The 24,054-nt window shown below is 40.9% G+C and overlaps 1 protein-coding gene across 1 annotated transcript; it reads right to left on the reverse strand.

The window, feature by feature from the left end:
* Window positions 1–11,225: 11,225 nt before the first annotated feature.
* ACRALDRAFT_208335 (uncharacterized protein) lies at window positions 11,226–11,735 on the reverse strand (the record flags this gene model as incomplete). Its single annotated transcript, XM_071022442.1, has 4 exons — window positions 11,226–11,239; window positions 11,302–11,335; window positions 11,401–11,523; window positions 11,691–11,735. The coding sequence occupies 4 exons, from the start codon at window positions 11,733–11,735 to the stop codon at window positions 11,226–11,228; spliced, it is 216 nt and encodes a 71-aa protein (XP_070878251.1).
* Window positions 11,736–24,054: the final 12,319 nt, after the last annotated feature.

The following is a 24,054-nucleotide window of genomic DNA, read 5'->3' on the forward strand; positions in this document are numbered from 1 at the left end:
CTTTAGCGAATATTCTTAATTAAGGATATATAATCCGGGTTAGTAGTCTATAGCCCTTTAACTAGATTTTTTAGTTCCTTACTAATAGTACGCTAACCTGACGTTTTATTCCTAGCTAGCCTTTAGGCTATGGAACGTGTGATATACTAATCCGGTATTATAGTAACCCTAGCCTTATTAGCCTTAGGCGTTAGCGATATCTTATTAGCGACCTTTTACTAGGTAATCGCTCTACGCCCTATATCTTATATTTAGGAGCGTGTAATAGTAGCGATAATAACACGCTAGGTACCGTTAATAAGACGCAGGGGTTATAGCCCTTTTCTATCTCTATCTTTTAAGCTAGGCAGGGCCCCCTCCTATAGAGTCTATGCCTGTTTATGTTTACTAGGCCTATATTCGGGTAGCGTTACCTAAACGGCTTAAATATATACGATCTTTACTATATTACTTATTAGGGTAAGGTGGATACTCGCGATCCGTTAGCGAACGCTTATCGGCAGGTCGCTAATTAGTCGTAACCTTTATAATAGGGTAGGAAGCACGTTATTATACGGCGTCTCGTCTACTATATAATCCGGCCGTCTTAATAGGCTATCTGCCGGGTTGGTTTTGCTTAGGCGGTGCTACACCTTAAAATCGAATAACGATAATCGGTATACCCACCTAGTAAGCCTTCCGCGAAGGTCTTATGCCGGCGCGTTTAGCTCGCCTTTAAGCGCCTAATAGTCCGTTAATACTATAGACGCTTACCCCGTGCCTTTAAGATAATAACGGTAATACTTAAGGCTCTCTACTATAGCTAATAGGTCCTGCTATCCTATACTTTATCGTTACTTTATCTTAGAAAGCTTCTATAAGAAGTAAGCGACCGGTCGCTATTTAGTCTTATACTTCTAACTTAGGATCCCGGAAATAGCCTTATTCGAGGTATCCGTCTTAACCCTTATATCTAGCACTAGGTTTTAGTGCCGTAGAATAGTCGCCGATCCGAAGGCGACCTATAGTAATTTAAACGCCCGCTTAGCGTTATCCGGGAAATTAAAGGGTCCTTTTTTCTTTGCCCGCCTAGCTGCCTTTTAATAGTATAGTTAATAGCGTTATAACTCTAGAGTACCCTTTAATAAACTTTTTATAGAAATTAGTAAAACCGAGGAAAACTTAGATATCACGAAATAACTTAGGCGCTGGCTATTCGGTGATTATACGTACACGTTCCGGGTTTATCGTAATACCCTCGCGGGTTATTATAAACCCTAAGAAATCTACTCGAGTATAGTAAATTTCGTACTTTAATAGTTTCGTGTATAGCTAGGCCCTACGAAGCTAATCTAAAACCTTTTTTAGGTCCTTTATATACTATTCCTTTAATACGTAATATATAAGGATATCGTCGAGGTAAGCGATATAATATATATTTAGTAAACCGGCGAGTGCTTAGTGAATATACGCTTAGAAAGTAGCCGGAGTATTTATTAGCCTGAATAGTATAACCATATACTCGTAGTAGCCGTATCGCGTTCTAAACGCTATCTTTTAGCGGTCCTTTTTTTTTAATCCGGATTATATAATAGGTATCCCGGATATCTACCTTAGAAAAGTACTTTACCCCGGCGAGCCTATCTAGTAGCTCGCCGATTAAAGGCAGAGGGTACCTATTCTTAATCGTTATAATATTTAACCCTTAATAATCGGCGCAGAGTCGTAAGCTACTATCCTTTTTAGGTATAAATAGTACTAGTAAGCCTATAGGGCTTATTAACTATTATATACGGCCGCTTACTATCCTTTTAGCGATATACTTTTTTAGCTCCTTTAGCTAGGCTCGAGATAAGGGATATAGCGGCCTAAATAGCGGTTCCTTCCTGTCTTATAAGTTAATCGTGTATTCGGTATCCTTTAGTAAGGGCGGCTCTTTTATAGCCTGCTCCGAAAATATATCCTAGTAGCCGGCGATTTCCGGCGGTAGCTCGACGATTAGTCCGTATATCACCTTATCGTTATTTATAGACGGAATAGTTATATCCGGCGCCCCCGGTGCGATAATAGTAGCGGTAGCGATATATATAACGTACGCCTTCGCCCGCTTTTCGATAACCTCGCGCGCCTATAGCTCGGGGTCTGTAATAGAGATCGGCCCGTATATAAACGTTTAGCGGGCCGTATCGATTAGAATACCTTCCTGACTTATACTATTATTCGAGAGCAGTAATTACCCGGTACCCCTAGGTCGATCCGTATATAGGAAGACCCTTTTTAATAGGCGTGGCCGTCCCTCTGCGTCTAGTAGATAGAAAGCTAAGCCGTACGCTCCGCGAACCCTTGCAGGGCTACCGTTAAAGCCTTTAATCTCCGGGGTCTTAACCTCTAAGAGCGGTTTTAACCCTAGGCATTTTATTAACGCCGGGCTAATAATATCTATTTATATATAGGTATTTAAATCTACGCTAAACTCGATCTCCTTCCTATACGGGTTACTATCGCTATAAATCTTATTACCTTACTAACTATAATCGCTAGCCGGTTATTAGGTATAGGTTTAGCCTCCCCGTCTATACTAACTTATTTCCTAATAAATAGAGTTCCCTAACTCGAATATCGTTATTAAGGTCGTTATATATAGCGTGTATATTACTAACACGGGCATAAGCCTTCGCCGCCCCGTTATCGGTTATTCGTTATTCCTTATTACTATAATAGTCCTTAGAACGGTAACCCTTTTTGCTATAGTTATAGTACTCGCCTATAAAGGCACGCGCGCTAGGCTATATCTACGAAGGCTCGGGGCCCGAGCCCTTTTAACCTATTAGGGGCGCCCCCTTTAAGTCTGTCTTACCTGGCTTAGCGGGCGTACGCCGGCTAGTCGCCGGAGTGCTTACCCGGCTTAAATGACTGTCCGAATGCTATAAGTTCGATAAGGTCCTCTTATAACCGGTATCCGATCACTTACTACTCGTCTTCTTAATAGGGCTTATATCCTAGAATAGCTATGCCTCTTAAGCTAGCGTTATAGCCTTATTTAATTTAGTTTCTTACCTTTATATCTTATCCTTAATACGTAGGGGTAGTCGGCTAAAATAGTCGTAGGCATGCTCTTCGCTTCCGTTTATCTCCTAGCCTAATAGCCGGTATAGGTTATCCTACTATTCGAATAGTTTTATCGGTATTATATCGCCGGTTATTCGTCGCTTACGAAGTTCCTTATAATAGTAGTACCGCTATATATCCCGGGATAGATACTCTTACTAAATAAACACTGTAAGGTTATTCTAATTCGGGTTAGCGATCCTCCCGGTATAGTGCCTTTACGATATCTAGAAGGCATATTCGAGCTTTATTAAAGCCTATTCGATCTACTATAGTATTAGGGTATTAGGTCTAAACTAAGTCCTAGCCTTAATCGCTACTAACTAATCGTCGATTTCTATAACTATAGATAGCTCACTAATTAGCTTATAATTATATACCGGCGGGTTTTCGTAATCGCGCCGGGGCGCTAGTTATTTAGCGAGCTTCTTTATAATTACTCGATTAATCTCGCTTTATTACTAGAGGTGCTATTAAAATATCCAAATTAACGCCTTTTACGTTAATGTTAAGGAGCCGGCGACGGATCGCTGATTAACCTACGAACCGCTATCTTTAGGACCGAGCGTAACCGGCGTATCCGTGGTCCCCTCCTTCTTATCCAGTCCCTGCTTAGACACCGTTATTATTAATTTCGGTATAGCGGGCGCCTGCTCGGCGTCCGGCCTATTAGCTCCCCCCGGGGGGATCCTTATTCCTCGAGTCCTTCTTAGTGGTATCTTCGGCCTAACTACCTTAAAGGTATAGAAGTTAAAGAATTATAACGATAGGAAAGTCCGTAGACTTTAGTTAAGGAAAAGATATTATAAAAAAGGCTTAATAGCTTAGTATCGCAGAGTAACCGTAGTATATTCGTTAACTAAGCGCTGTCTTTAAACTAAGACTTTAACTTAAGGGATTAAACTGATCCCTTAACGCGCGTATAGAGATAGGTTCGGATCGGTGGTCCGTGCGCGACCATCGGTCCGACTATATACCGATGGGTCTGCGATCATCTCGTTATATTAGGCTATAGCTAATAGAGTGCGTCTAGATATCTATACCCCGCTATAATGCCTGCGACGCCCACGAGGGCACTATTAAAAAGTAGCCGGTTACCGGCGATATCGCGTCCCCCCCCCCCCCCGGCCTTTAATAATAAGGAACGCTATTAATCGGTTAAAAGCGTGGCTAAGGAGGCTCTTACCGTTATAGCGAATACCGGTAAGCGTCCGGCTAAAAAGGAGGTTCGTGATAAGGCCTAGCACTTTGCTATAAGGATCTTACTAACTCTCTAGTAGGCTAGTACGCCTAGTAAGTAACCGCGCGGCCTAAGCCACCCCCCCGGTCGTTATCGTAATGATTTCTACCGCCCCTACGCTAATTATATCGCGGGTATTAAAATAAAGTTTAACTAGATATATTATAACTAATCCAGGCCTAGCGCCGCCTATAAAAAGCCTAAGTACTATAAATACGCTATAAGATCTTATACTTACCGCCTAGTAAGTTTCTTATAATGTATAAGCTAAGTAGTTAAGACTAATATCTCTAGCTCCCTCTCGGCGCTACTAAGTATATCTATGCTATAGCTACCACGGGTCACGCTATACATAATAATCTAGATAACGATAATATAAGCATTCCCTGCCCCTCTTTAAGGTCGCTGCTAACTTTAGTCTAGCTCCGCGAGGCCTTCGAATTAACTCGCGGCGACTACTATACCTTATTATCTAAGGGCCTGACTAGGGAGCCTAGACGGATTGATATCCAGGCTATAAAATGAGGCTGACAGTGGATTCATGGCTGCAACTCCGAAAGCTCCAAGTACCACACCCAATTTATATATACCTAATTATAGTTTATAATATACTCATCACAACAAGGTACCTACTTCGTAGTCACACAGCGTAAGTTTATTCATAAAGATATACCTAGGTGGCCTTTCTATTTTAAGCCTGGGGCCTATAGAGCTTCGATTACTCTATATTATACGCGCCCCTAGATGTCCTGAGTTCTAATGGTCTGGGCGTCGAACTTATTCATATACAACGTACAAAGTATACTATACATACAAAGTAGGTATAGTATATACGGCTTTCAGAACTATTTTCATGTATCCACTTAACGCCTTATTTCGCCTTATTTTGTAGCCCGGATATTAATTCGTCTAGGCTCCCCAGTCAGGCCCTTATCTAAGGAACCCCCCGCCACCGCCGCTACTATTACTAACACCGCCTCCGCCTCCGCCCCCGTTAATAATAGTAAGGGTCTCCGCCACGAGGTTAAGGCCCTCCGCTAGGAGGTTTAAGACCAGGGCGCCACGATAACGCGCCTCCTAGAGGGTATTCTCGCTGCCCTCTAGGGAGGTAATAATCCTATTACCGGCGGTAATAGTAATAGTAATAAGGGCGGTTTAGGTAATAATACCGCTAACTTAAGTCCTTTACGGAGGCACTATCTGCCTTTTTAGGAACCAGCGGGGGGGCTAGTAAATTCCCCTCCTTTAATTAACTTATAACTAAAGGTTATCCTCCCCTTATATCTAGGTCCCCTTATCTTCGCGTATACTTTATAATATAGTCTTATAAAGGCCCGTTATTTATATCGGCTAGGCCGTATTTTAGTTTAAAAACGTTTAACGCCGTAGTATCCTTTATAGCGTTTAGTGGTTCCTAAATAGGCTCTATATATCCTGCCTAGTATACTAATACTTCGCGTTATACGCCGCGACCTTACCGTTTATTCCGTGTGTATAAGATACTTTTTCCCTCCTACTCTTTATTACCGTAGAGGGTATCCCGGATCGGCTCTGGCTATAGGTCGGTTACGACTTACCCAGGGAGGGGGTCGCGGCTAGCTTATTTTAGGATATCGATATAAAAGCGGGGATATATTCCCGAAGGCATATCTAACTTAACGATATAGGAGTTAATTACTTTTATTACTCTATACTTTTAATATAGCTAACTTAGCTTCTTTAGAGGCCTAGGTGTAGAGTAGTTAGCTATAAAAAGCTAGGCGAGGTCTCTTACTTCGAAGCGCTTTACCGGGAGTCGCCGCTTATTCGCGGTTTCCTTATCCTATAGTTACTTTAAGGCTATAGCTGCCTATATAAGCTCTATAGCCCCTTATAAGCGACTTAGTAGATTATAAGCGGCGGCTTCCTTTAGGTATACGGGTATAGGGTCGTGGACTTAGATAAGGTTAACGTAGAACCCGTATTCTAAGAAAAAAGGGCTGAGCTAGGTTATTAAGCCTTTCCTGCTATTAAGCGATAACTATATAGCGGGTAATAGGCGATACTAGTAGTCCTAAGAGTAGTATATAAAGGCATAGAGGTAGGCCTAGATATCTTAGTTTAGTCTTTCGGGTCCTTTATCGGTTTAAGGGTAATACGCTATACTAAGTCGCTAATTAATCCTTATAAGTTTATAAAAGTATCGCTAGAACCTCCCGGTCTAGTTTAAGCCTTAGTCGTTAATAAAAAAAAGGAGTATACCGTGGAACGTAAAGTAGTAGTTTAGGAAGCGTTTTATATAGGCCTCCGCCTTTATTATTTTTATCGCTTTTAACGTCACGGACTTTATTAGCTGGTCTATAATTACTTATAGGTATTACGCCTTATCCTTACCGGTAAATAGCAGGTCCTTTATAAAGTTTATCGTAAAGTGGCTACGGATTCGCTTTAGTATAAGTAGTGGTTTTAATAGTCTGCGCTTCGCGTTCCGCTACTAATTACCCCTATTATACGGATTATAGTTATAAACGAACTTTCGTATATCCTTATTTATACCGGGCTAAAAGAACTATTAGGCTATTATAGCGATTATATTCTCCTTACCCGGGTAGCCGCTAACAGCAGAGTTATAGATCGCCTATACTAAGCGTCCCCTTAGCGGCGAGTCTTCCCCAGAGCTTAGAACCTAAAGACGATCCCGGAAGGTTATATATCCTACGGGGTTAAGGGAATACTCCGCGATCTATAGCTATAGTCTAAGGGATAGGTCGAAGCTATAAGCTCTTGCCGTGATCGCGGCGAGGACCCCTTAGTACTAGGGGCCGGTCGCTATAGTCTTATCCTAAAGTCGCTAAAGGTCTTTATTTACTTTAAATACACGCTTAATAAATATTCTTTATATTATCGGTTAGGGGATTATCTTCGGGATCGCGGAGTTAGGTATTAGTTAAATTACCCGCCCCTATTCCCGGTTATCTAAGCTATCCTTTAGGGTATGCTATTTATAATAGAAGAGTATATCCGCCACGAAGTTTTTAGTACCTTACCGGTACTCTAGTATAAAGTTAAACTAGGCTAATTCGCCGGCCTAGCGGCTTTACCTTTTAGTAAAGAACCGTTTAGTTATAAAATACTTAAGGGCCTTATAGTCCGATAATATTATAAATTATTAATAGCTAATTAGTTCTGCCTTTTAGGCGAGAATATAGCTTATAACTACTAATATCTCCTTATTATAAATAGGGTAGTTATATTCCGCCGGGGTAAGCTTATATAAGTAATACGCGACTATATAGCGATATCCTAGCTTATTTACCTAGAATAGGATACCACCTAACGCGTAGCCTAAATAGTTAGTCTCTCATATAATCTTACGGTCTAGGTTCTATAACTATAAAACGGGTTCTATCTAGAAAAGTCGTTTTAGCTCCTTAAAGGCGGCGTCTTCCTTGGCCCCCTACCTAAAGAGCCGATCCTTCTTTATTAATGCCGAGAGGGGGGCCGTGATACCTACGAAGTCGTAGATAAATATCCGGTAATAGTTCGCGAATCCTAAGAAACTTTATACTCCCTTTACTAAGGTAGGGGCCTCCTAGTCGCGGATAGCCTTTAACTTCTCGGGGTTATATAACACTCCCTTATCCACTATAATAATAAAGCCTAGATATTTTACTATTATTACGCTAAACTTATACTTAGCCGGGTCTAGGTTTAGGCCGGCGTCTAGGGGCCTATATAGCACTAGCCGGACGCTCGCTTCGTGGTCTTTATAAGATATATTAGAGTAGATTAGGATATTATCGATATATATAGTAATAAAGTCGTTAAGGAACTCTTATAGGGTTTAGTTAATATAGTATTATAAGGTAGCGGGTACGCTGATTAGTCCGGAGGGATATACTAGCTACCTAAAGAGACCGAAGTCCGTCCTAAAAGCAGTTTTATTCTTATATCCGGGAGCTATACGGATCTTATAAAAGGCAGCGACTATATTAAGCTTCGTAAACCACTTAGCGCTAGCTAGGATATATAGGGTCTTAGTGATTAGAGGGAGGGGGTTAGCGATCTCGCTAGGTAATCGCGTTTAGAGCTTTATAGTTATAGTAAAAGCGTAGCCCGCCCCCTAGCTCCTTTATAAATAAGACCGGTACGGTAGCTGCTAAGCTGCTAGCTTATATAAATCCTTTATCTATTAGGTCGTTAAGCGTCTTTCGGAGTATTAGTAACTCTTCCCTTAATATACCGTAGAGGGGCCCTTATAGTAAGGTCGGCTTAAGTCCGTCGGGACCTTATTTTAGGGTTATTTCGTGGTTAACGCCTAGCTAGTAAGGGGGCCGGTCGTTAGCCTTATTAGGCGTAAAGAGGTCGCCGAACTCTTATAGTATATTTATAGGGACGTAGTCCTAAGGGTCTATTAGTTCCTTTTTATAAAGGACCTTATCGATATCCCGTATACTAATAGCATAGATTAAGGCGTTAAACTCGTTTCTTTCTTTTCCCTTTAACCCCCTTCTTATCCGTTATATCGTAGCTATAAATACTAATCCCGCGACTAGCCTCGCCTCGCGGATAGCTTATATATCGGCTAATTCTTCCTCGCTTACTAGTTATAGGTTAATATTAGCGACTCCGTGGTATAACCTATAATTCTTCGCGTAATATATAATATTTGTATATTCTAGCCACGGCTTCCCTAGGAATATATTCTAGTCTAATCCTTTTATTATATAGGCGAAGACTCGTTATATATGGCCGCTAATCTTAAGGTTAAACGCGGCGATCTCGGCGTTAATAGCCGGCTTAGATATATCCGAGAATCCTTATAATAGTCGTTTTCTTTTATCGACTAATAATAACTAAAGTCTTTAGGTAAAGCGTTGATTTATAATAGCATAGCAGTTATAACCCGTATCTATATAAGTATATATATATCTTTTATTTACTTATATTAATATTAGGGCTAAGTCGCCGCTAGCTAAGTACTTAAACGCCTCCTACTCCTACTATAGGGCGGCTATTAGCTTTAACGCCCGTTTTTATATTAAAGCTATTCTTTTTCCGACTCCTTATTATCCGAACTATCTAAGCTTATAGCGACGTCGCTATCCCCGGCCTAAACCTTCGCTACGCGGGCGCCCTTAGCTTTTAAGCCCTTATCCCGAGACTTATAGTTTATACGGATATATCCTTTTTTCCTATAACCCTAGCACTCCCGGGTATCGCGAGGTTAATCTATAATCGTATCGGGCCGGACCTCATTAATCCCTCCTATCGCGATATCTTTATTAGCGTTAGTCTTTTAATTCCGGGTTCGACTCGGTATATAAATATTCCGGCTAGTTAGGTATAGGCCTTCTAGCTTCTAGACGATACTTTAAACCTTAGTAACCCAGCTTAGATAATTATAGGGTAACTTCGCGGTAACTAGGGCGCTATATAGCTTCTAGCTTAGGGCTCCCTTAAGGAAGGTGATCTTCACTAAGTCTGCTTATTCGTTACTACCTACTTAGGCGATCTATTTCTTAAATATCGGTAAAAACTATATAAAGGTTTATTCCTCGCGCTATCTAAGAGAACGTGGCGCGAAGGCCGCGCGAGGCTATTTATTCTAGTCCTTATATATACGGTCTAGGTAGGTAAGGAACGACTCTAGGTCGCGGGTACCTCCCGGCCCCTAAGCGGCGTAGAAGGCTAACACTATTTACTAAGCACTCCCCTCTAGGTATAAGTTAATATAGTACTGTATTTCGGCTCGGTTATTAAATAAGTATTTATCTACTAATAGCTTATTATATATTTACTACGACTAGGTAGCGTACTCTATTCGCTTTCTACTAAACTTCGCGGGGTATAGTAGAGGCTTAGTACGTAGCGGGCGTGGTTCCTGATATAGTTTATATAGGACTTCGATTTAAGGAGGGGGAGTAAAGGTTACTAGGGTAGGAGGTCCCGTTACTAACTCTGCGGCTATATTTATAGGGGCTCCGTTTAAGGGAGGCGCGAGGTTAAAAGCAGGTTATTACGGGGCCTAAGCGTTCGCGAGGCCGTTTATAAGTTATTAAAGCAGCTCTTATTATTAAGCTATCTATTCTTATAAGGCACCGAGTATTATATTAATAGCTTCGGTAATCCTTCTATCCGTCTACTTAGCCAGCTTAGCGGGGTTCGTGGGCCCGTCGCCGCTTAATGGCGCGTTCGTATCTAAGTCTATACTAATACAGCGCGTAGTGTTCGCTAAATTCTAGCTATATAAGCGGCTAGTTATAGGTTAATCGCACTAAGTAAGGCTAAATAATTATATTAGCTAGAATTAAGGAAAGGAAAGGAAAAGATCTATAAAGAGGTGCAGGAATTACTAGGTTTATATAAATCCGCGGTAAGGGTAGCGCGAGGTCCGAGCGTCGGACCTATATGCTAAGAGTACCGGTATCCCGGAGAACTCTGTCTAGTATCTGGCATAGGCCTTACCTGTTTTAGATAGGTTGCTAAGGCATATTTACGGACACGAAATTAGACTCTGGGCATAAGGTCCTGGTATATCGTAGAGTCGCGAAACAGGGACGGAAGGGGTTATTCCGTACCGAGATCAGATACGGTTAAGAGCAGAGTTTTTCCCGAACTTCTAGCAGATCAGATCCTTCTTCTACAGAGTCAATTAAATCAATAGAGTCAATTAAATCAATAGAGTTAATTAAATTAACAGATCTCCTGCTAATTTTATATACGCTGTTAATACGATAGGTACTTACTATCCGGCGCCTGCTATGTCCCTGGAGGTATGTTATATATACTAGGTAACCGACCACTATATTTAGCTAGGAGGATACCCGAGAGATACTTAAAAATAGAGGCAGGATATTCCGACTATACCACTTGGATATTCCGACTATAGTTCCGGTGGATCCACTTTTCCGACTAATTAACTTTTACGTCCTAGACCACACACACACACACACACACACACACACACACAAAGTTACGATCGCCAATTCAACCCATTAACCCATTATCACGCGCAACCTCAATCTGCTTCAATCAACAACGCGATTACGCTTCTACTACCTATTTCCTTGCCTTAGAACAACAACAACAACAATAACAATAAGGTGATATCCGTGGGCGTGGGCGTGGGCGTGGGCGTGGGCGTGGGCGTGGGCGTGGGCGTGGGCGTGGGCGTGGGCGTGGGCGTGGAAGAGGTCGTGGAAGAGGTCGTGGAGCTGTTATTACTAGCGGAGGTCGCGGAGCTATTTCTTCTACGATCGGCTTCAATCGAGCAGTCAAAAAAAATCATTTCAGTTACTGCCTTCAATTGATCTGAGCGATCAAATTGATTTAAGTCAAAAGGCGTCAAAAGGCGTCAAAAGGCGTTGGAGTGGTTTGCGACCGTAGTTATGTCTGTCATTCCGAAATAGGAAGAAAATGGGCCCATGTCACAACTACAGTCGGAATATCCAAATGGTATAGTCGGAATATCCTGCCTTAATAATAAACACTCCTTTAGAAAGTATAACCGGTATAATAAGAATAGCACTATCTAATCTTAAACTAATAAGAATAAAAGCCCTACCGACTATATAGCCCTAGTATATACGTAAATTAGCACGGCTAGCTTAAAAATAAAAGGATTTCCTTAGCCGCCTATACCTATATTATTTTCCTTTATCCTTTAACTATATTTAAGAGCTTACGATTATAGATCTGGCTATATTCCCGCTTAGCTATTCCTATACCTAATAATTATATATCCATTATGCTTTATTCTGTTACTATATTCCGATCCCGGATTAGGAAACGCTCCTATCCTTTATTTACTATTATACCCACTAACTCTTTATAATCTTACTAACTGGCCCTATTATAACCCTATACCTCTTATCGTAAACTTTTATATTATTACCTATCCTACCGATATTTATAGATCTACGGACTAAGAACTCCGAGAGGAGTTTATATATTAGTTTAGAAAGGGTCGAGACGGGTCGGGTCTAATATTCGAAGGATATTTTAGGGCTATTACCCTGTTTAGGGATAAGAACTATATATCCTATTATCTGACTACCGCCGGACCCGTGGTTAAGTAGTGGCGTACTAACTATAAAAATATCGTTAAGCGATACTATAAGAAAGTATCCGATGCCGGCTACGATAACTCCCAGAATAGGCGTCTAGACCGTATAGTCTTTGCACTAGAGGATCTTGCGAATAGGTGTACTATAAAGGCTTAAGCTAAGGATATCGTGCTGGAATTTCCCTAGCTATAGTTCCTGCTAGATAACGCTAGCACTATTGCTTACTAGCCGTAGTGCGACCGGTTTCTTAAAGAGTATCTCGCTATAGCCCGTTATAATACCCCCCGCCACCTTAACAGCTAATTCTTATATAAATCGGCCCGCCGGGCTAATAGGCTTATGGTGATAGAAGCCGGCTCTTTAATACGTGTAACTAACACGCTAAATACCCGCTAGAGCCTAGCCTTCCGTAGTACTAGTATATCCGTAGAGATAATTAATAAGATTAACGAGACAAGTAGTATTAGTCTTACCTTAGCGGATACTATAGATAAACTTAGGGACGGAGAAATTAATTTACAGCTATTTATTATAGTAACTAAAGAACACTACGAATATATATAATAATACGCTGTAGCTATTAAGAGTCAGTTATAAGCGCTTAGGGAATAGCCTATACCCACTATTCGCTCCGTTATAGATATTCTGATATAAACGAGTTTATAGATATCTCCGGTAATTACTAAAGCTTCTATACTAGGCACTATAACGGGCACTAAGCGACCGCTTAAGGAGGCGGGATCGGCCCTAGCGGCTAAGCGACTCTTATTCACTATTCGTGGGGAAGATAAGATATAGATTCAGGCGACGAAGGCCTTCGCTGGCTGCCTTAGAGACACTAACGCTTAAATTATAAGATAAGACTTCGAATATAAGGGTTATAAGTTGGCTATCGTGACTTAGCGCTAGCACGCTATCGTGACACTATTGCCTAAAGCCAAATTCATAATAGACTTTATTAACAAGCATGTCGTTAATAACGATGTCTAGTAAGCCGTGGATATACTATTCCTAGTAGTAATATAGCATATAGAGGCCCTTACCTAGGTCGCTAAGTGATATAGACTAACCGTATAGATCTCTGGCTAGCCAGTACTATAGGACCTATAAGAGGATTTAAGTTAGGTAACCTTAGGGTATAGTAAATAATATATAAATAAGATGGATTCTCTAAAGAAGAGGGCGAGGTTCCGGCTCTATATATCTATAGGGGAACCTCGGGCTATCTAAGGCTAGGCGCTATACTAGGTATAGTGCTAGGACGGTGGTAGTACCGGTCTAGCGCTATACTAGTTAAGTGCTAGTATAGGGCTAGCACTAATCTAGCGCTATACTAGTTTAATGCCCGTATAATACTAGCATTAATCCGGAGCTATATAATTTTAGGTCCTGGTATAGTGCTGGATAGTGGTGCGTAGTATATACCCCGGGAGAGATAAAGCCCTGCGTCCCGCGGGCTTCCCCGTCTCTTAAAGTCTACGACGTGTAGCTTAGACTCGGCGTGGCCGATTATTATACTAGTAATAAATAGTAGGCGTAGGCATAGTTCTTTATTCTTAGCTACGGCTAAATAGATAAGAAAAGAAAAGAAAACTATAGTATATAATAGCGCTTTATAGCGTAGTTCCCTAACTCCGTTAGGCTCTATCTATAGCACTAGTAACTATACCTGGCCGCCCGCCCCCTCTTATATACTTACTAACCTAGGACCTAATATAAATAAAAGAAAATAAAACTCCTAAAAAAAGAATACAGCGGTAAATAAGCTAAACTCTTCTGGTATTACTCTATTATAGAATCTTGACCTTAGGAGCCTCGGGCTCTATATTAGGTAATCCCTATTCCTTAATAGGTAATTCTAGGATATTCACCGCGTCGTTAAGTTCTAGTCCCTCGCGACGCTATTAGAGTTCTGCGCCGACTAGGTTATATAATAAGAGAAGGCCTTTACGGCTATTAGCTTTATAAAAGTTATTAATAACCGCGGCGTGGTGGATAGAGTGTATTGTAAGCTAGGCGTTAGTGGTCAATCGGCGGGCTATAGTACTACGCTTTACTTTATCTAAACTATTATCGTCTTCTAGCTTAGCAACTTAGATATGGTTTTCTAATCGCTATATAGCGATAAGGAATAGTAAGTCCGCGGTATACTACACGTCGTTACCAATAACGTAAGCGTTAAGAAAGTCTATAGCAAACTTAGCGACGGGGATAGGTGTAACGATACTATACTATCCCTAAGTAATAATAACGAGTATCTATCCGCTCTTAGTGAATATTATACGTGCCGACGTTAAGCTAGTGTCTTTAAGTCGCTATATAAAGCTTTTAGCTGCTTATACCTAAATCTTATTCTCGCCGGGTATAGTAAAGAGTAGCCGCTTAGCGGCCTAGCCGGATCCTATACCGTTATAAGCCCGTTTTCCGAGTATATTAGTGCGGGGCGTGGCTACCTATATTCCCGAGGGGGATAGTTCTAAGCTAGCCTAGAATAGTATATCTATTACTAAGCGAATAGCTAGTATAGATCGCTCTCTTAGGCCTTGTAGTTAGGCTTTAATAATGGGTACGTGCTGCTTAATATAGTCCCTATACTCCTAGGTGGCTATAATAATGTCGGCGGGCTCGACTTCGTTATTACCGAGCTTATCTACTATATCAGCGAGGGCCAGGCTAATAGTAATAGCCTTATCTACTCGAGCAAGTATATCCGCTATAATACTGCTATTACGGAAAGCGGGGCGCTGCTAGTTATTTAGTATATAGGCCACGCGTATCGGTAAGCCCATTTTAGTCACTATAATCCTGCTAGCCCTACGGGCCGAACTATATAAAGATTAACCGTCTAGTCTACGCGGGGCGTTATGCTATGCTATAACAAGGTACTATTCGAACGTCTACGTATACTAGGGCCACTAGGCGATAGTTTAGTTATTATCTAATAGGAATTATAGCTACGGGTACTCTAAAGTAATCTCTTTAGCTCTAGCGGCGCTAATACACTTATTAGCAATTAGCTTTAGGGCGAATATAGTGCGCTCTAACTTCCTATTCTAGGGGTCGTCGTATCCTAGCTTAGTTAAATAATAGCGGTAGCGTTTAGTAATAGCCTTATACTCTATAACCTACTACTTAAACGCTGGTCTAGCCGTGGTAAGATAGTAAGCGATGCCGTTTTTATCACCGAATAGTATAACGGCCCTAAAATATCCTTTGAAGGTTAAGCCGGATCCATCCTGGCCGTTACTAAACTAATATATGAACTCCTCCCGGAGCTTTTAATCCTTTAATCTATAAACGTCGGTTAGGTAAGCGATAATATAAAATATTACGTTAAGGGGTATAAGGTTATAATAGAGCGTATAACTAACCGTTAGGGAATAGCCTAGGAGTAATAGTATACGACGGGGTAGTTAGCTAATTATAAAAGATTATAATAGGGGTGGATCGGTTCAGGCACTAGTACCCCATATAAAGATATATATATAAGAGCGTGGACGAAAATATAGCTAAGATTATTATTATAATCGTTTAGCTATAGGTAAAGGATAAAGGGAAATAGTAAGGCTATAGGCGGCTAAGGAAATCTTTTATTTTTAAGCTAGCCGTGCTGATTTACGTATACGCTAGGGCTATATAGCCGGTAAGGCTTCTATTCTTATTAGTTCGAGATTGGATAGTGTTATTCTTACGATATCGGTTATGCCTTCTAAAGGAGTATTTATTATTAAGGGGGATAGTTCTTTAGCTTTAGCCTAGTTCCGCCGCGAGGCTAAATAGGTCCTTTTAGTTCTTTAAAGCTCGCCGGGCTTAGGTCTTTTAACCTTTTTTATTCCCTTTAATACTAAATAAAGCACTTCTAAAGCTTTTTAATATCCTTCGAATTCCTTTACTAAGTCCGGAGCTTCTATTATATCTATTAGTATCTAGACGTTCCACTAGTCCGGCTAGTCCCTTTATCGAATATAGTACTCAGTATATAGCTAGCCTCTTCCCCTATCAATTATCCGTTTATCTAGGATAGCTTTAATCTTATAGTGCTTATATAGGTCCCGCTATTACTCTTAGTCCCTATCTTATATATCGACGGGTCCTTTAGTCTTAGGTATCTCCGCGAACCTAACTACTTAGAGTTAAGTAATACTAATAACGGGGTGTATATTAAGAGTCTTAGACAGATCTAATTAGTACGCTAACGGCGATACTTACTTAAGGACCTTAAAGGGGCCTATCCGTTAAGCACTAAGTTTAGGGCTAGCCTTACCTAGAAGTAATTACCCGCGGCTAAGGCGGATATATACGCGGTCGCTAGGCTTAAACCGAATATTCCGCTATTTCTTATCGTATAGGCGCTTTATGTATATCTATGCTATTACGATAATAAGTTTTATATCCTCCTAGAATATCTTATATATAAACTTAGGGTTAATAATACCGATTAGGTTAAGCGGACTATTCGTTTTAGTGCCGTATAGTATCTTATTTATGTAACGAGATAATCGCAGACCCGTCGGCATATAGTCGGACCGATAGCCGCGCACGGACCACCGATCCGAACCTATCACTGTGTGTACGTTAAGGGATTAGTTTAATCCCTTAAGTTAAAGTCTTAGTTTAAAGTCAGCGCTTAGTTAACGAATATACTACGATCCCTCTACGATACTAAGTTATTAAGCCTTTTCTATAATATCTTTTCCTTAACTAAAGTCTACGGACTTTCCTTTCGTTATAATTCCTTAACTTCTATACCTTTAAGGTAGTTAGGCCGAAGATACCACCGAGAAGGACTCAAGGAACGAGCGTCCCCCCGGGGGGAGCTAATAAGGACGCCGAGTAGGCGCCCGTTATACCGAAATTAATAACGACGGTACCCGAGTAGGGACTAAACGAAAACAAGGGGTCTATAGATACGCCGGTTACGCTTAGTCCTAAAGATAGTGGTTTATAGGTTAATCGGCGATCTATCGCCGGCCCCTCGATATTAATATAAGAGGTATTAATTACGATATTTTCGTAATATCTTTAGTAATAAAACGAGATTAACCGAGTAATTATAAAGAAGCTCGCTAAACGACCGGCGCCCCGGCGTAATTACGAAAAACCGCCGGTATATAATTATAAGCTAATTAGAGAATTATCTATAGTTATAAAAATCGATAACTAGTTAGTAGCGATTAAAGCTAGGAATTAGTTTAGACCTGGTGCCCTAGTGCTATAATAGATCGAATAGGCTTTAATAAAGCTCGAATATACCTTTTAGATATCCTAGAGGCACTATACCCGGAAGATCACTAACCCGAATTAAAACGACTTTATAGTGTTTATTTAGCGAGAGTATTTATCCCGGGATATATAACGGTACTATTACTATAAGGAACTTTATAAGCTACGAATAACCGGCGATATAACGCCGATAAAGCTATTTAAACGGTAGGATAACCTATATCGGCTATTAGGCCAGGAGATAAGCGGAAGCGAAGAGCGTGCCTATAATTATTTTACTCGACTACCCCTACGTATTAAGGATAAGATACGAGAGCGGAAGACTAAACTAGATAAGGCTATAACGCTAGCTTAAGAGGCGTAGCTATTCTGGGATATAAGCCTTATCGAGAAGGCGAGCAGTAAGTGGTCGGATACCGGCCGTAAAAGGACCTTATCGAACTTCTAGCGTTCGGATAATCGCTCAAGCCGGGTAAGCACCCCGGCGACGGGCCGGTATACGCCCGCCGAGCCAGGTAGGGCAGACTTAAAGGGGGCGCCCTTAACGGGTTAAAAGGCCCCGGGCCCGGAGCCCTTATAAGCGTAGCCTAGCACGCGTGCCTTTATAGGCGAGTACTATAATTACGGTAAAAAGGGTTTCCGTTCTAAGGACTATTATAGTAATAAGGAATATCGTATAACCGATAACGGGGCGGCGAAGGCTTATACCTATGCTAGTAATATACACGCTATATATAACGACCTTAATAATAATATTCGGGTTAGAGAACTCTATTCGTTAGGAAATAAGTCGGCGTAGGTAATAAGGGGGCCGGACTTATACCCGATAACCGGCCGGCGATTATAGTTAGCGAGGTAGCGAGATCTATAATAATAGTAATCCGTCACGGAAAGGAGATTAAGTTTAGCGTGGACTTAGATACCTATACGTAGGTAGATATTATTAGCCTGGCGTTAGTGGAACGCCTAGGGTTAAAACCGTTTCTAGAGGTCGAGACTCTAGAGATTAAAGGCTTTAATAGTAGCCCGACAAGGGTTCGCGGAGCGTATAGCTTAGCTTTTTATCTACTAGACGTAGAAGGATAGCCACGCCTACTAAAAAGGGTCGTCCTGTATACGGATCGACCTAAGGGTACCGGATAATTACTGCTCTTAAACGATAGTATAGGTTAGGAAGGTATTATAATTAATACGGCTCGCCGAATATTCGTCTACGGGCCGATTTTAATTATAGACCCCGAGCTCTAGGCTCGCGAGGTTATTAAAAAGCGGGCGAAGGTATATATTATATATATCGCTACTATTAATATAGCTATACCAGGGACGCCGGATATAACTATCCTGTTTATAGATAACAAGGTAATATACGGGCTAGTCGTCAAACTGCCGCCGGAAATCGCTAACTACTAGGACGTGTTTTCGGAGCAGGCTATAAAGGAGCCGCCCTTACTAAAGGACGTCGAATACACGATTAACTTATAAGATAGGAAGGAACCGCTATTCGGGCCGTTATATCCCTTATCTTAAGCCCAGCTAGAGGAGCTAAAGAAGTATATCGCCGAAGGGATAGCGAGTAATCGTATTTAATAGTCGATAAGCCCTATATGCTTACCGGTGCTATTCGTGCCTAAGAAGGATAGTAGCTTACGGCTCTGCGTTAATTATTAAGGGCTAAACGCTATAACGATTAAGAATAAGTACCCTCTACCCCTAGTCGGCGAACTATTAGATAGGCTTACCGGGGTAAAGTACTTTTCTAAGGTGGATATCCGGGATACCTATTATAGTATCCGGATTAAAAAGGAAGACCGCTAGAAGACGGCGTTTAGAACGCGATACGGCTATTACGAGTATATGGTTATGCTATTCGGGCTAATAAATACTCCGGCTACTTTCTAGGCGTACGTTTACTAAGCACTCGCCGGTCTACTAGATATATATTATATCGCTTACCTCGACGATATCCTTATATATTCTATATTAAAGGAATAGTATACGAAGGACCTAAAGAAGGTTTTAGATCGGCTTCGTAGGGCCTAGCTATACACGAAACTATTAAAGTGCGAATTTTACCGTAACTAAGTAGATTTCCTAGGGTTTCTAGTAACCCGCGAGGGTATTACGATAAACCCAGGACGTGTACGTATAGTCGCTAAGTGGCCGGCGCCCGAGTTATTTCGTGATATCTAAGTTTTCCTTAGTTTTGCTAATTTCTATAGGAGGTTTATTAAAGGGTACTTTAGAGTTATAACACCGTTAACTACGCTATTAAAGGGTAGTTAGGCGGGTAAAAAGAAAGGACCTTTGGAATTCCCGGATAACGCTAAGCGGGCGTTTAAATTACTAAAGGTCGCCTTCGGATCGGCGATTATTCTACGGCACTAGAATTTAGTGCTAGATATAAGGGTCGAAACGGACGCCTCGAATAAGGCTATTTCCGGGATCCTAAGTTAAAAGTACGAGACTAGAAAGCGACCGGTCGCCTACTTCTCGTGGAAGCTTTCTAAGATAGAGTAATAATAGTGTATAGGATAATAAGAGCTATTAGCTATAATAAAAAGCCTCGAGTATTAGCGTTACTATCTTAAAGGCACGGGGTAGGCGTTTACCGTGCTAAGGGACTATTAGGCGCTTAAAGGCGTGCTAAACGCGTCGGCGCGGGACCTTCGCGGAAGGCTTACTAGATAGGTATACCGATTATTATTATTTAACTTCGAGGTTTAATACCGCCTAGGTAAGATAAACCTAGTAAACGGCCTATTAAGACGGCCGGATTATATAGTAGATAAAACGCTATACGATAATATACTTCCTACCTTATCGTAAAGGTTACGATTAGTTAGCGACCTCCTAATAAGCGTTTACTAACAGATCACGAGTATCTATCTTACCCTAATAAGTAACGCGGTAAAGATTATATATATTTAAGCCGCTCGGGTAACGCTACCCGAATATAAGCCTAGTAAACGTAAGCGGGTATAGACTCTATAGGAGGGGGCCCTGCCTAGCTTAAGAGAATACGAGGATAGAAAAGGGCTACGACCCCTATATCCTATTAACGGTACCCGGCGTATTATTATTACTGCTATTACCCGCTCCCGAATATAAGATATAGGGTATAGGGCGACTACCTAGTAAAGGGTTACTAATAAGATATCGCCGATACCTAAGGCTAACAAGGCTAGGGTTACTATAATACCGGATTAGTATATCCTATATTCTATAGCTAAAGAGCTAGCTAGGAACGAAACGGTAGGTTAGCGCACTATTAGCGAGGAACTAGAAGATCTAGTTAAAGGGCTATAGACTACTAACCCGGATTATATATCCTTAATTAAGAATATTCGCCGAGGGACCGGAAAGAGAGCGGGGTACTCTCTTAGAGATAAGGACATACTACTATTTAAGGGACGGTTAGTACTGCCTATATAGGGCGCCCTAAGGGCGGAGGTCCTACGATAGCACTATAATAACCCCCGAGCCGGGTATATAGGAGCGAATAAGATACTTAAGCTAATTGTAAGAAAGTTCTATTAGGTGGACTTAACGGCGGATATTCGCGATTACGTCGCTATATATTAGGTGTGTTAAGGGGTATAGGTGCTATAATATAAGCTATACGGTTAGCTATAGACACTACTATTACTTATATATCCGTTCTAAGAGATTAGTATAGATTTCGTTACGGGTCTGCCGCCTATAAAAGGGGCTAACGGGTAAACGTATAATACTATTTTAGTGGTTATTAACCGGTATATAAAGTATACCCTATTTATTCCTACACGGAAGGACCTAATAGCACTCTAGCTAGCGGCGTTACTATATAGGGAGGTTAAGTGCCGATTCGGTAGCCCGGAGGGTATAGTAATAAACCGGGATAAGCTATTTACTAGTTAGTTTTAGATAGAGTTTTACCGTAAACGGGCGAACGCTTAGCGACTATCCACCGTATACTACCTATAAATAGATAGTTAGACGGAATAAATATATTAGTTCCTAATTAAGTGCCTATAAACGATTACTAGCGATATAATAATATAATAGCCTATTTAGTTATTAGAAGCGGGGTTCGCCTAAAATAACAGCGAGTATTCTTTACTTAGTATTTCGCTATATAAAGCGTTATACAGGTACTATCTATATATAGTGGAATATATCCGCCTTAAGGATAATACCCGGGTATAAGGCGTTCGAGAATATATTAAGAAGCTAGCGGAAGTTCGGCGAAAGGTCCGCGAATACTAGGCGCGTGCCACGGAGCACTAGGCTTAGCACTATAATAAACGCTACTAGCCGTAGTAATATAAGGTAGGCGATATTATTAGGCTATCTATAAGGAACTTCCGATTCTAGTAAGGGTCGAAGCTAGCACCGCGATATATTTAGGTATAGGTAACCAAGAGGATCGGCGAGTAGGCGTATAGGGTTCGCCTTCCGTTATAGTACGCGAGGATATATAATATATTCCCGGTATCCTTATTAGAAACGTGGAAAGACCGAGTAGCTATAAAGCCTTCGGCGAAGGATCTCCTGTTTCTAGAGGAGGAGTAAGATAAATAGGAGGTAAAAGATATTATTAGTTATAAAGAAGAATAAAGGAAAATATTCTATCTTATAAAGTAGGCAGGCTAGCCGGTAGAGTATAATACCTAGGAACTAAAGGACTACCTAGAAAACGCTCTAGGGATCCGGAAAAGGTACTAGAAGTATAAAAAGCATATATATAAAAAGTAGGACGACTACGAGATAGTATAAGGCGCTAAAAGGTAATCGGATATAAAAATAAAAACTTAATTATAAGTTATAATAACCTTTTTCCCCTTAATAAAAACTAGATAAAATAAGGTTAAGCCCTAACTAATCCTAAAATTATAAAACTATCCGTATAAAGTTTAACGCTATTTTAGGCGATTATTACCGGCAAATACTTAGCGAATATAAAAAATTATTAGTCGTCGAAACTATAGAAAGAATCATTAAAGTTACCGGATAACAAAGCGCTAGATATATAATACTGGCTATTAGGCTGGATAGGACCGGGGATACCCTCGGTATCGGTGTTATCGATAGCCGTAAAGGATAAGGTAGCGGATACGCGGCGGCGAGGAGGACGAATAGGTCTATTAATCGACGCCGGCTCGATAGCAGGGAGTTAGTGGATAGGGCGGGGAGTATAAGTACGATAAGTAGCCGCGGAGCGCCCGGCAAAATAATATCTAAGAAGGGGACGGCGAGGCTTATCGATAGCCGCTAATAGGGCGGCGAGACTAGGTAAGGCGGGGAAGGCCTTAATACCCTCTCAGTTATCCTTATCGGGATAGGCGCGACGATATATAGTATATAAGTCGGCGAGGTAACGCTAAAGGGATATAATATCCCGTAAATCGTCCTTATAAGGCGGACGAATCTAGTCTAGGAGGACCGTACCGTTATTATCGGTGACACGGCTAAGGCGGTATATAAATTCTAACGTTATAACCAAACGCAGAGAAGTAACCTTATCCAGGAGAAGCTACTAATTCTACTAATAATTAGTATAAGGCCGCCGAACGCTTAGGGAAAATAGGAACTTATAGCTTTAACAGGAAGCTCACGATCGCCTTATAGGATAACCGCCCGAAACTATTTATAGGTATTAGAAATTCATGCATAGGCACGCTAACGCTATATCGGCGTTAGATCGTCGTTTTTATTAAGTATACGCTTACTATAGTTCTAGAGTAGCTAAGCAGCGCCTATTAAAAACTCCAGGATTTAATAAAAAAAATTAGTATAAAGTAATAGGAAACGCCGAAAGATCGTCGAATATACGGCGGTATACTATTACTAGTTATAAGCATAAGTAACGTAACGGCTAGCGGCTACTTAGCTAATAGATATATTAAAGTATTTAACTTCGATATAGCTACTTAAGCGAGTAATATAGCGCTAGCACGGCGCCTTATCGATAGCGCTAAACTACCCCTAATCCTTATTAAACGGCCTTTCGCTTATAGCGATAACCACCTATAAGGAAATATCGGATATAATAATAGAATAGCGAACGGTCAGCGAAAGTACGAAGGTAATTAATAGAAAGGTAATAGGAAAATATCGCTAAACGATCGGCGTTTATAATAAGAGAAAGATAGTTATGGAAGGGAAATTAAATGCTACGAGGAAAATTACATAACGGGACTATATACTCGTCGCCGAACGGTTACCTAAGGCTAGGTATAATATCCGCGAAGAGTTAGATAACTATAAGTAATAATAATAAGTATCGTAGAGTTTTTATAGTAATATTCGGATAAATCACGAGGTATATAGTCGGCGATAGAACGCCGACGAATAGGTAAATAAAGGAGCGGCCACTCTTTTCCCTACGGGTTTTAACAAGGGCTTATATAGAACTAGATGGATATAATTAATCGCGATAAACGCGTAATTAAAGGTATCACGATACTACGAGTCTAT

Source organism: Sodiomyces alcalophilus (assembly GCF_042370955.1).
Source record: "Sodiomyces alcalophilus JCM 7366 unplaced genomic scaffold ACRALscaffold_2, whole genome shotgun sequence".
NCBI lineage: Eukaryota > Fungi > Ascomycota > Sordariomycetes > Glomerellales > Plectosphaerellaceae > Sodiomyces > Sodiomyces alcalophilus.